Raw genomic sequence first — 14,540 nt, forward strand, 5'->3', positions numbered from 1 at the left:
TTCAGATATGTATTCTACAAATGTTAATTGTATTTAGCTTGCTTTTTAATTTAGTCATTAAGCTCCAGCAATGGCATAAGCAATGGTTTGGTGCTTTCCCAAACAGGACTAAGGAAAAAGGGAATAAGGTTTAAAATGTATTAACACTAAATTGGAGTTTCATTTGCATGATTTAGCATTCCAATTAATCCATGATAACACACAAATTCAATTTACAGAATGCATTTAACACAAATGGTTTTCAACAAATTGGATTTTAGGAGCGATGTCTTTATTGGAAGAGAACATATCGAAACATCATGTTGAAACCTGAAATACTAAAATCTGAATACCTTAGCTTCTGAAGTAGGCTCTAGAAAACACAAGCGTCCACCAAATCCTTCGGCTGAAAGGCAAAATTTACGTTGTTCTTTCTGGATGTTGGCAGTGGACTGAAGTACAACTTCATCATCCTATGAAAAGAAAAATGAGGCTGGTGAGAACGGCTTTTAATTTTGCTAACATTTTAATGGACATGCGTTTGGACTACTCACGAGAAAACATTTGCAGCTTAACTTTCAATAACCTTCTGACTGTCAATATGAAATGGTTCTCAAATAATCATTTTTATTAGCTTGGCATCATTATGCGGCTAAAATAACTAGGCTGAAAAATGACACAATATCTATGTAAGTGATATCCCAGTATATTTTTAGCATTCCATCCTAAGTAGCTTATGTTCAAAGTGCAAGCTCATTGTACAACAGTACAAGTACACAATGTCATTTCCATAATGAAATGAAATATGATGCAATACATCAATCCCATCATTTTCTTGCATAAAAATGGCTTGAATTTTAGGGAAAGAGGAGAAATACATATAAAACAAGGGAGAATGTCAATAAATAGAGGAAAAAACGTGTAGGGAATTTCTATTGATTATGTGCATTGTACAGTCATCTACAAACATTCTATAATAGGATAAAGAGCACATTTCACCGAGCTCTACATACAGTAAGTCATCCAAATCTTCACCTCGCTCAGTGGGCATCCAGGGACCACTTTGTTGACCAAGTTTTCTTACATTCAGTAATCATTTGAACCATTGGTGAAAGGGAGATTGTCCTTCACAAGTGAAATTCTGTATGATTAGTGAGAGACAGCGTATAATTCTTTCTGACTGAGAAAATTCCAGACCATATCTATCCAGTCTACTGCTACCACTGACTGATGCCATGTCAACAGGATATACAGGTAAGCTCCATAGGGGAGATAGTTGCTAAACTAATTCATTCAGGGTTTGACCAGGATCTTATGTGGTAAAATTAAGAGGATTTTGATTAATAATGATCTATGTCTTTTCCTATTCACGTTTCACTCCTTTCCCGATATGGTAAGATCGAAGGATGCTGATAGTTAAAGTATGTTATCCTTTATTTCCCATTGATTTTTTTCCCTTCCTAAAATCTTCCCTTTCAACAGTGAATGTAATTTTCATTTTTATGGTCTTGGTGGTAACCTAAGGAGTTCACATGGGTATTATAGAACCCATCTGATTTTCATACCTGTAGTATCTATCTAATGTGAAAAACAGGTTCTAAGGCACCATTCATTAGTTCCATGGCACATGTGGCCCATGACCTATCAGAATTTTCTTTCATTCTAATAAATAAAGCCACTGTTAACAAAAAAAAAACAATTCCCATTAACTACAGCTGCCTCACAATTAAAATTCAACAAGGAAAACCACTAAAACACATTTTGTGCAACTAAAATTGCACTATTTTTCCGTTACTCTGGACCCAGCTCCAATAGATGTCATAGAAGAAATAAAGCAGGTTGCCTTCCACTGCTCTTCTGAAATAATTGTGTTTAAGTTTTTTCCCTGTAAGCCTCCCTTTACATTTTTCAACGATTCTGTGAAAAACTGATAAATAAATGGCAATGGCACATCGTTGTTGTGGACTAATTTAGTTCACAGTGAATTGAGAGGGGAAAAAGTGCCCAATTTCTCAAATTAGTTTTAGAGTTGTGATTTACAAAACTGTGACGGTCAATCCCACAATATTTTAAATATTCGTTCATGGGCATCACTGGCTAGGGCAGCATTTATTGCCCAATTCCTTGCTGAGAGGGCATTTAAGAGTCAACTGCATTGTCACATGTAGGCCAGACCAGGAGATTTCCTTTGTAAAAGGACATTAGTGACCCAGATGGGTGTTTACAATGAATGACAATGGTTTCATAGTCATCATGGGGTTTTTAATTCCAGTTTTTTAAATGAATTTAAACTTCACTACCTACCGTGGTGGGATTTGAACCCAGGTCCCCCATGTATTACCCTGAGTCTCAGGTACAATACCACTTTGTCACCACCACCTCCCCTCACTTGATTTAGGCTATCTTTTATAGACATGCATTTGCTGTGTAGAAGAATAACACTACATGAAAGTATTATACCCAGGTGAACTTCTTATGTTTCCACCAAGAGCAGTAAAAATGAGAATTACATTCAGTGTCGAAAGGGAAGATTTTAGTAAGAAAAAAAATAATGGGATGTAAAGGATAACTATACTTCTTTCTAACCGTTTGATTTTAAAAGGGTTCATGGTTGTGACCATGGTTTTAACTCAGACAGTAATAATGAATCTAAATATTGGGCATATTCCCAGTGATGGTTTAGAATGAATTTATCTTCATTAGATCAATAAACAAGATACTTATAGTTTTGTATGCTGTAAGTAATTAGGTAATACAAAAAATGTTGGACTTCAAACTAACGGTAAAAAATCAGTTGCAATGACAGATTAATAGCAGGAACAAGAGCTGAGGGGATAAAAAACTTAAATTCCGGATAAAGTGGCAATATAAATTTTATAATAGTTTAACAACCTGATGTGATACTGCCGTATCAATAATGATTGAATACCTTTGGCATTGTTTATATGACCGGGAAAGCTAATATTTAATATTCTTTGAAATACCATAGGACCAGAAAGAGAAGTCACCAGTCTCTTGTGAGCCGATGTAATTCTTCAACTATCTAAAGTATGCTTCTTAAACGCTAACCAAAAATAAACTAGTCAGGGGGGAATATGCTCAGTAATAGATAATATGCCTGTGAGACAGGGCACTGATGGAAACCATTCCCATTTGGGAAATATGCCACTCTGTTGCTTTGCAATTGCAATTGGCAGTTAAGAAACCGCACTGCAGTAGATGAAGAGTTAATACATTTGCACTAACTGATCAAACCAGAACTTGGTGAATGAAGCAGGCAACCTCATTGTATATTGATCTCTTTGGCTTAGTTAATTTCAGAATTAAAAGTTCTTTCTATGTTTTTGTAAATTAACATTTGAATGCTTCATTAAAGTGGGTAAATTCTTCCCCTTTTGAGTACTGATATCATTTTTAATGAGAGTTTCAAAACGTGTACCATTGGTGAGACTGCCGAATATTTGCCAAACCATCTTCTAATATACATCTGCCATCCACAATGTGATCCAAGTACTCAACAAAGTTTTCTTCCAAAATATTCTGGGTTTACTTTATTTATGCCACTTAACATTTTCTATACCTAAATGATTTCTTTCCAGAGTAAAGAACTTTAACTTCAATAACCCTCTTTACACTTGGCATCATTCCTGTTCTTCCCAGCAACTTCCATAATGCATGCATATCTACTTTGTAACACAGTGACTAAAATGCCTTAGCATAATAATCTGTGTAATCCTGCGCTCCAGTTTTCTGGCTATCTATCTCAATATTCTATTAGCTGACAGCTTGTTAAACCTGTAATTTATCAATATCTGAATAAAAAGCCACATTTCAGTGCAAATGAAAGCAGTAATTATTGTTATTACTGACATAGCAACAATAACTTAGTATTTATTTGTGTTGTACAATAAACAAAACACTGATGTAATTAAAGGTAATTTTGTCTTTTTTTATAAATAAAACCTCCTTGTAAAACCTCATAATCATTCATTTTTCTTTGGCAATATTTATAGCACTGCATCCCTACATCAAACCTACAGGCCGTATTTTTTTACGCCATATTAACACTACTTAGAACAATAATGCAATCAAGGATTTTGTGTACTATGACACTTGAAATTTCTAACTGTTTCACTGTTATTCAAATTAGGAAACACTTTTACATGCAAAGAGTGATAGAAGTTTGGAACTATTACTGCAAATGACAACTGATGCTTGGATCAATTGTTAATTTTAAACCTAAGATTGTTAGACTTTTGTTAATCAAAGGTAAGGGATTTGGGCAAAGGTGGGTATATGGATTTAGGCTGCAGTGCAGCCATGGTCTCGTTGAATGGTGAAACAGGCTTGAAGGGCTAAATGACCTTCTCCTGTTGCTTTGCTCCTATCTGAAATTATTTGAATTTTGATCTTGCACTTGCTGTCTGATATCAGTCATTATTATAGAAATTCCTGTTTGTGTGTGTTACCTATGCAGATATCACACAGGAAGAAACTATCACCTTGGACAATGTCCCACAAACAACAACGAGATAAATAATCAGAAAATCTGTTTTTAATGATATTGGACAGCATGGGTATCTCCATCAAGACTACTTGTGTGCCAAATAGCATAAGCAGCATGCAATAGACAGAGCTAAGTGACCCCACAACCAACAGATCAGATTTAAGCTCTGCAGTCCTGCCACACCCAGTCGTGAATGATGGTGGACAATTAATCAACTCACTGGAGGAGGAGGCTCCACAAATATCTCCATCCTTAATGATGGGGCAGCCTAGCACAGCAGTGGAAAAGATAAGGTTGAAGCATTCGCTACAATCTTCAGCCAGAAGTGCCAAGTGGATGATCTATCTTGGCCTCCTCTGGAGGTCCCCAACATTACAGGTGCCAGTCTTTAGCCAATTCAATTCACTCCACGTGATATCAAGAAACAACTGAAGGCACTACATACTGCAAAGGCTATGGGCCCTGACAATATTCCAGCATTACTGAAGACTTGTGCTCCAGAACTTGCCGTGCCCCTAGCCAAGCTGTTGCAGTACAGCTACAACACTGGCATCTACCTGGCAATGTGGAAAATTGCCCAGGTATGTCCTGTACAGAAAAAGCGTGACAAATTCAGCTTGGCCAATTACCGCCCCATCAGTCTACTCAATGTAAAGTGATGGAAGGTGTCATCAACAGTGCTATCAAGCTACATTTGCTTCACAATAACCTGCTTACTGACGCTCAGTTTTGACTTTGCTAGGACCTGACCTCATTACAGCCTTGGCTCAAACATTGACAAAACAGATGATCTCCTGAGGTGAGGTGAGAGTGACTGCCTTTGACATCAAGGCTACATTTGACATAGTATGGCATCAAGGAGCCCAAGCAAAACTGATGTCAATGGGAATCAGGGGGAAAACTCTCCACTGGTTGGAGTCATACCTAGCACGAAGGAAGACGGTTGTGGTTGTTGGAGGTCAGTCATCTCAGTTCCAGGACGTCACTGCAGGGGCTCCTCAGGGTAGTGTCCATCTTCAGCTGCTTCATCAATGACCTTCCTTCCATCAGAAGGTCAGGTGTGGGGATGTTCGCTGATGATTGCACAATGTTCAGCACCATTCACATCTCCTCAGATACTGAGGCAGTCCATGTCCAAATGCAGCAAGACCTGGACAGTATCCAGGCTTAGGCTGACAAGTGGCAAGTAACATTCACGCTACACAAGTCAGGAGTGTGATGGAGTACTCTCCACTTGCCTAGATGAGTGCAGCTCCAACAACACTCAAGAAGCTTGACACCATCCGGAACAAACAGCCCGCTTGTTTGGCACTCCATCCACAAACATTCACTCCCTCCACCAGCAATGCACTATAGCAGCGTGTGTACCACCTACAAGATGCACTGCAGGAATTCACCAAGGCTGCTTAGACAGCACCTTCCAAATGCACAACCACTACCATCTAGAAGGATGAGGGCAGCAGATAGATGGGAACACCACCGCCTGGAAGTTCCCCTCCAAGCCACTCACCATCCTGACTTGGAAATATATCACCATTCCTTCACTCTTCACTGGGTCAAAATCCTGGAACTCCCTTCCTAACAGCACTGTGGGTGTACCTACACCACATGGACTGCAGCGGTTCAAGAAAGCAGCTCACCACCACCTTCTCAAGGGGCAATTAGAAATGGGCAATAAATGCTGGCACAGCCAGCGACACCCACATCCCATGAAAGGATAAAAAAATCAGAATTTCCCAGATTTTAGTCGAATTGCTTATTAAGGATGAGCTGCTGCCTGAAAAGGCTTTAGCTGTGAGAGTTTGAAGGCACAGAGCAAGTCACTTAAAGCACGGCTGCAGGTATTTAAAGGGGTCCCACTTGTTATAACCATAGAGAAAAACAATTTTAAGCATCATACTATTTCTATCAAGTTTTAGCCTTCGTTCAGTGCTTCGTTCTGGTGGCTCAGCTAACATTTATCCATCACCCTCATCATCATTAAAAACTGATTAGCTGATTTATTTATCCCATTGCTCTTTGTGAGGCAATACTGTGTGTGCAAATTGGCTGCCACGTTTCCCTACTTTTTAACAGTGGTTACACTTCAGAGATATATCTTTGGCTGTAAAGTACTTTGGGATGTCCTGAACTATAAGCTCTTTTTTATTTGTTCCTGCTTTCAGTGATGGCACTGCTGTCTCTGAATCAGAAGTAACTTGGAATTAGGCACCGACCTAATGAAGTTCCAACACAAGCCTACCCTGCCTGCTAAATATAAAGGGCAGCAGGCAACAGGCAGAGTTAAGCAGTCGTCCAACTAACAGATCACAGCAAAGCTCTATAGCCTTATCACATTCAGTCACAAATGGTGGTGGACAATCAAGCAACTCTGAGATTCTCAATCCTAACCTTAGTGGAGTCCAACACCTGCACTGAGGCTGCAATGTTTGGAAGCAGCTTCAATCAAATGTGCCAAGTGGGTGATCGCACCCAACCTCCTCCTGAGGACCCTGCCATCATAGATACCAGTATACAGTCAGTGCAGGTCATTCATTGTGACATTGAGAAATAGCAGAGTGAACTCACCACAGTGAAGGCTATGGGCCCTGGCAATATCTAACTGTAGTGCTGAAGGTTCGTGCACCAGGACCAACCGCCTCCCTGCCAAGTTCTTCCAGTAAAACTACAACACTGGCATCTACCAAACAACGTAGTAAGTTGCCAGGTGTGTATAATCCACAAAAAACAAACAAATCTAACCCAGTCACTCTGGCATAAATTAGAAATAGTCACAAATTAGGAATAGGGTGTGAATATACCAATGTATAAAATTAGTTTGAAATAGGGAAAGGGATGGGTTAGGTTTTTAAGTTCATTTTTGATGAAAATTGCTGAAGGTTTCACTGTCACAAGAATCAGGCAACAGAGATCAGTATTCTTAGATAAAGTTAGCTAGTTTGAACAAAAACCTATAGTTGGATGAGATAACAAGTTGTATGAAGCTGTGTTGGGCTTTTCATTTAACCTTGTTTAATTAAGATGTTTGCTAAAGTGCATATAACCCATAGTAAGTGGGGCATTAGAGTAAGAGCCTGGTTACCAACTTGATAAGGAGTTAAAACAGCTACACTAAATGCTGGCCATTGTGAATGTTTATCAACAGACCTCATGAACAGGCTTAGGCATAAATAGCTGATAGTGAAATGAAGCCTTTTGGTGAGTTAGGCTGGGATTTTCCGGGCCCGTCATGGTGGGACTCACCGTGGGAGATTCGGCAGCCCAGCCAAAAGTTCACTGACTTTCGGCGAGAATGAACGATACCAGCGGCGAGTGGGGCCAGATAATCCCACCTTTTGTGTGATACCAGAGAGGGAATGTTATGGGAGGATGGAGCTTGTCTGGGAAGGACAGCTTGCAAGGTGATGAGGGAGAATTAAGGCCGTATGGTACGTGCAAAGGACAAAAAGGTAATGGCAGGTGAACGACATCAACCCCGAGTTTAGAAAAAGGAAGCCATTGGTGAGTTGCTGCAGTGCATCTTGTAGATGGTACACACACTGCTGCTACTGTGCGACAGTGGTGGAGGGAGTGAATGTTTGTGATGGGTGCCAATCAAGCGGGGCTGCTTTATCCTGGATGGTGTCGAGATGCTCGAGCGTTATTGGAGCTGCACTCATCCAGGCAAGTGGAGAGTATTCCATCACACTCCTGACTTGTGCCTTGTAGATGGTGGACAGACTTTGGGGAGTCAGGAGGTGAGTTACTCACCACAGGATCTCTAGCCTCTGAACTGCTCTTGTAGCCACAGTATTTATATGGCTAGTCCAGTTCAGTTTCTGGTCAATAGTATCCCCCAAGATGTTGATAGTGGGGGATTCAGTGATGGTAATGCCATTGAATGTCAAGCTGCGATGGTTGGACTCTCTCTTGCTGGAGATGGTCATTGCCTGGCACTTGAATGGCGTGAATGTTACTTGTCACTTGTCAGCTCAAGCCTGGATATTGTCCAGGTCTTGCTGCATTTGGAAACGGACTGTTTCAGTATCTGATGTGTCGTGAATGGTGCTGACTGAATATTGTTCAATCAACACTGAACATCCCCACTTCTGACCTTATGATGGAAGGAAAGTCATTGATGAAGCAGCTGAAGATGGTTGGGTCGAGGACACTACCCTGAGGAACTCCTACAGTGATATCCTGGAGCTGAGATGATTGACCTCCAACAACCACAACCATCTTCCTTTGTGCTAGGTATGACTCCAACCAGCAGAGAGTTTTCACCCTGATTCCCATTGATATCAGTTTTGCTAGGGCACCTTGATGCCACACTCGGTCAAATGCTGCCTTGATGTCCAGAGCAGTCATTCTCACCTCACCTCGGGAGTTCATCTGTTTTGTCAATGTTTGAACCAAGGCTGTCATGAGGTCAGGAGCTGAGGGGCCCTGGCAGAATCCAAACTGAGCATGAGTGAGCAGGTTATTGCTAAACAAATGCCGCTTGATAGCATCATTGACAATCCTTTCCATCACTTTACTGATGATGGAGAGTAGGCTGATGGGGCGATAATTGATCGGGTTGGATTTGTCCTGCTTTTTCTGGGTGAGACATACCTGGGTAATTTTCCACATAGCTGGGTAGGTGCCAGTGTTGTAGCTGTACTGGAACAGCTTGGCTAGGGGCGCGGCAAGTTCTGGAGCACAAGTCTTCAGTATTATTGCCGGAATATTGTCAGGGCCCGTAGCCTTTGCAGTATCCAGTGCCTTCAGCTGTTTCTTGATCTCACATGGAGTGAATCAAATTGGCTGAAAACTGGCATCTGTGATGCTGGGGACCTCAGGAGGAGGCCGAGATGGATCACCCACTCGGCACTTCTGGCTGAAGATTCTTGCAAATGTTTCAGCCTTACTTTTTCACTGATGTGCTGGACTCCCCCCATCATTGAGGTTGGGGATATTTATGGATCCTCCTCCAGTGTCTTGAGTTGTCTGATTGTCCACCAACATTCACGACTGGATGTGGCAGTACTGCAGAGCTTAGATCTGATCCATTGGTCGTGGGATCACTTAGCTCTGTCCATCACTTGCTGCTTACGCTGTTTGGCACGCAAGTAGCCCTGTGTTATAGCTTCACCAGGTTGAGGCCTCATTTTTAGGTCTGCCTTGTTTTGCTCCTGGCATGCCCTCCTGCACTGTTCATTGAACCAGGGTTGATCCCCTGGCTTGGTGGTAATAGTAGAGTGGGGGATATGCCAGGCCATGAGGTTACAGATTGTGGTTGGGTACAATTCTGTTGTTGCTGATGGCCCACAGTTACCTCTGAAGGTACCTCTGTAAGGTACTCCAGTCAAACCTTCCTGAGGGGTTGCAGAACTCAAGAAGACCTGAACACCAAAAGAAGACAAGGTGGCACTTAGCTATGATCTTATAGATTTTTAAGGACAACTGTTTGAAAAGCATATGTTTGCTGAAAAACCAACTTTTGAAAAACCTTTGTTCAGAAATGGGACGTATGGACGGACAACTTGGTAGCTTCCTTTGTTGGTTCCAAAACCTCATCAAACTGCTTATCTCAAGAAGGATCACAAAGGACATTATTCAATGAATGTCCCACAAGTCTAAAAGAGATCCTTCCATTTGCTGGTCTTCTTTCAAGACAAAAACAACTAACTTCTCTTCTCCTCTCGGTGTTCAGGTCTTCTTGACTTCTGCAGCCCCTCAGGAAGGTTTGACTGGAGTATTTTTCAGAGGTACCTTCAGAGGTAACTATGGGCCATCAGAAGCAGCATAACTATACTCAACCGCAATCTGTAACCTCATGGCCCGGCCTACTACTAAAACCAAACCAGGGGATCAACCCTTAATGAAAGAATCCCACATGGGAGAAAAGCTGTTTTGAATGGCCAATACTTAATATGGAAGCATTATTCGTCTGTTTGGGAGAAGCCACCTTTGGACTTCACACTATAAGAAAAGTTTGGAAGCTGTCCAAAGAGAGAACCATCTTGAGCATCATGAGAGGGACACCTAGAAACAGAAACTGCTTCTCAACAGGACGGGACAGAGGAAAGTTTCCAGGAACAGCTATCGGATGCTGTACTAAATCAGACCGCCAAGAGAAAACACAAGAATTCCATTCACTCCCAAGGCCTGTTCTGCATTTTGATTTAGCCTTCAAAGGCGAACTCCAACTCTTCAACTACAGAAGCCATCGCATCAGCTAAACCGAACCTCAAATTTCAAACCCTTTGCCTCGGAAAGAAGGAACTCAAACAACGGACCTGCCACAATATCTCAGAGGCTGACTTGGAATCTCATCGTTAAGTATCTCTTTTTCTTTATCTGCATTTTAATCTTTGCCTCTATATTTTACTTAATAACTTTATCACCTTTACCTTAAGTAATTTGCAGCAGTAGTTTTGTAATAAACTAACCTTTATCTTATTTAAGGCTAAAATTTGTCTCCTGGTTATTTTTAACTTGAACCATTCGTAAATTAAAAGGAGGCTATGGATACACACACACAAATTCTTAGCTCACGGACCACTTTAAGGGAACGCCTTTGTCATGGGCATAACAGATGGAAAGAAAGCTGTTCATGCAGGACAACCGTCCTGCCCAATCTGGACCAGCACTCAATGCATTTCACGGCCGTATGGTTCTGCTGTGTAACTATCCTGTCGTAAACTCTGATTAAAACTCATCGTGCCACCGCTTAAACCCTGACTGATTGATTGATTGGATGGTGATAACTTTCAAGTAACATTCTAAGTTTAACTCAGGGTGCCTTTCAAAGAGTTAAATTCTCACAAACCTCCTTCTAATTGTCAATCGTGGGTGTCAAGCACCACCTACTCATTGAGAAATTGCTTGCTGGTCCTCAGTTTGTCACCTGCCAGAACCACTCCGCACTGGACTCTATAACAGGTTTCACTGTGACACGGACACTAGAGCTGAATGCCACAGGAGAGGTAAGGGTAATGCCTCTGAATATCAAGGCAGCATTCAACTCAGCTTAATGCCTAGGATCCCAAGATATACTGAGCTCAGAGGGGGTCCAGTGGCTAGTCATAACCAACACAAAGGAATACAATGATGCTTGTTGTCAGCCAGGCCATCACATCCCAAGAGCATTGAAATTCATGGAGACACTGTCCTTTGCAACATTGTTAATGAGTTTCCCATCATCATAAGGTCAGGAGTGGGTCCATAACTGATACGGGTATGATAATAAAGTACTGAATCTTCATTTACAGCTCCTCCAATAATGAGGAAGTCTATGCTCGCCTGCCACTGGCCCTGGACCTTATCCAGCCTTTGACAAGTGACAGGTAACATAAGTGCCACTTGAGTGCTCGGCAACAACCATAGAATCAGACAGAACGGGAGGAGGCTATTTGGCCCATCACACCTATGCCAGTTTTTGAAAGGATGATCCACTTACCCACACCTCTGCTCTTTCCCCATAGCACTGCATTTTTTTTTCTTTTTCAAGTATGTATCTAACTTTCTTTTGAAAGTTACTGCTGAATCGGCTTCCACCACCCTTTCAGGCAACGCATTCCAGATCATAATAACTCTCCTCTGGTTGTTCTTCCAATTGTCTTACCATCTCCAACAACGAACGCTCCAGTCATTCATCATCAACGTTCTGCATGTCACTATTAAGCAGAAGTTTAACTGGATCAGTGGTAAAATACGACCAAACTCTGAGTACTCTGCAGTAAAGCTCTCCACCTATAAGGCTCCGATCAGAAGTGTAATAGAATGCTCACCACATGTCTGAATTGGTGCATCTGTAACAGCACTCATTTAGGTCACAGCAGTCCACTTGATTCAGTGCATGCCAACAGGCTTAATATCCTCCCCATCACTATCAGTGTACATGGCTGCAGTACGTACATATGCAATGCAGCAATTCACCAAGCTTGCTTCAACAATACCTCCTAGCTCCATTACCTTTACATAAAGGAGAACAAGAGTAGAGTAGCAAGATCGTAGGAACACTATCAGCTTCAAATTTGTCCTTCGGTCTTCTATTTGGACATATATTGTGATTGCTTTATTGTCACTGGATCAAAACTCTGAAATTCCATACCAGACCATCCACTCGGAGCACTAACAGCACCCGGACCATAGCAGTTTAAGGGAACAGCCCATTGCCTTCTCAGATCTAATAGGGATGGACAATACATGCAGCTTTGCCAATGTTGTACACATCCCAAGAATAAAAATAACATTTGTAGCCCATTTGGTTGTGGCAAGTTGTGCAACTGAATTCTTGCCCCATATTTTGTTTTAACCACGAAAGTTGCATAAAAACCCTATTGCCACATTAAGGGAACCCGTCATTCTTCATTGTGTGTGACTCCAGGCTGTGTGGTTTTCTCTTAGCACTCTTTGAAGCTAGTTACTTGATTACCATAACAGGCAATTGAAGGGTTCTCAAAATTCCCACATTTTTCATATCATCAAGGATATGACTTTTGGACTTTTAAACTGCTGAGTTGAGTGTGGAACCCTGCAGACAGGAGGCTGGGCCCATGAAGACCTGGGGCTGCACATGCCCGGGCTTATTGAGTGCAGTGTGGTTTTTTTTAACTTGAAACCAGACAACGAGAGGAGACAGAATAAGCATTCTTCCCTTTAAAACAATCAAACCAGAGAAAGACTTCATGTTACACGAAACTAAAGCCCATCAAAATCTTGCATAAATAATCTCTACTAACTACTAAGGCAGGAAGGTACAATCAATGCAATTATGCAAACCCATCAATACTCCACACATACAATGGCTTTCAGTTTAAAACTAGTTACGGGGGCAGGAAGACAATGATAAACATCCTGTGAGCCCATTAAATACAACGAGACAACAATCACCGGAGGAAGCCCACCAAAATCAAACAAAAAACTAACCTTGATTTGGATTCCGATAAGAAATTCGAAAGACAGTATAACTGGGCAGTCAGTTACGAAGGAGAGGGAGAGAAACCAGCGAGCTGGAGAGTGAGCTGTTGGGAGCGGCTGAAGCCGAGTTTAAGTGGGAGCTGAGCCAAGCAGAGGGAGGAGATCTGGAGGTTTGCAGGCCCGCAGGCAACATCACGGCGAGGGGCACGGGGTGGCAGGCTCAACCAAAGACAACAAGGCCGGAACCGCAGCCCTCCATGAAGATCAACCACCCACAATCACGTCCTCCACTCAACTGAAGAACCTTCGCAGATTCCACAGACCAGGACCTCGTGGGGCCGGCAGACCCCAAAGGACACAAAGAGCGTACCCCAAAACTGCAGCCGGCTTACCTGGCTGGATTTCAAACTGTCAAGGAACCCTGGGTTGGTGAGCATGATCCCTGACCTCTCCTAGTTCAATTTAGTTAGGTTTTGGGGGTGGGACAAGGATAAGGGGATTAGTAGCGTGATTTTCCCTCGTTATGCCGTGTGTTCCCCATTCTTAACCAAGTGTACTTTGTAAGTCTGTATAATCTCAGTGTAATCCTAATTTTATAAATTCAATTGTGACTTCAATAAACTCAGTTTTTCTTGCACCAAAACCAGTTGTCTGCTGCATTTTGTCACAACCCCCAAATAAGTCCAAGGTCTAGAACCCAGGGAATGGGAGCGATTCGGACCGCTCAGAAGTCAGAGGTGAAGCTGACTCACACCACCACCCCCTACACAATATAGACAATAATTAACAGCCTTTACCCTGTTGTCCACATCCCAAGAGCAACTAAAGCGGAGATAGGATTTACATCCTAAAAGGATGTCACGCTGAATTCTCATGGAGCTTCACACAGCAAATATTTTCAAACCACCTGTGCTGCACCTTAACTGTTGGCGCTCAGGAAGGAATGCACCCTTCAGCTCACAAAGACCCAGGTGTGCTAAAGAATAAAATGGCATCGAACAAAAGGGAGACCCCCAAATTGAGACTGTCCGAAAGACAGCAAACCTTTGGCTCCCTTTCAAGAGCACCCCAACTCCTGCTGGCACTAAAAACATATAACTGAATAGCTTTGCAGTTGTTTGAGTAGCTCATTTAAAGCCAACCAAATAAACCAAGCTGTTTGAGTAGA

The 14,540-nt window shown here is 42.0% G+C and overlaps 1 protein-coding gene across 2 annotated transcripts in view; it reads right to left on the reverse strand.

Moving 5' to 3' along the window:
* LOC144693381 (ryanodine receptor 3-like) overlaps positions 1-14,540 on the reverse strand; it is a 337,370-nt gene that overhangs the window by 279,895 nt on the left and 42,935 nt on the right. For both annotated transcript variants that reach the window (XM_078563242.1, XM_078563241.1), the window contains exon 2: positions 333-452. In XM_078563242.1, the coding sequence (XP_078419368.1) occupies positions 333-452 (120 nt within the window). The remainder of the gene's footprint in view (positions 1-332; positions 453-14,540) is intronic.

The sequence above is a fragment of the Cetorhinus maximus genome, chromosome 18, assembly GCF_964194155.1.
Source record: "Cetorhinus maximus chromosome 18, sCetMax3.hap1.1, whole genome shotgun sequence".
Taxonomy (NCBI): Eukaryota; Metazoa; Chordata; class Chondrichthyes; order Lamniformes; family Cetorhinidae; genus Cetorhinus; species Cetorhinus maximus.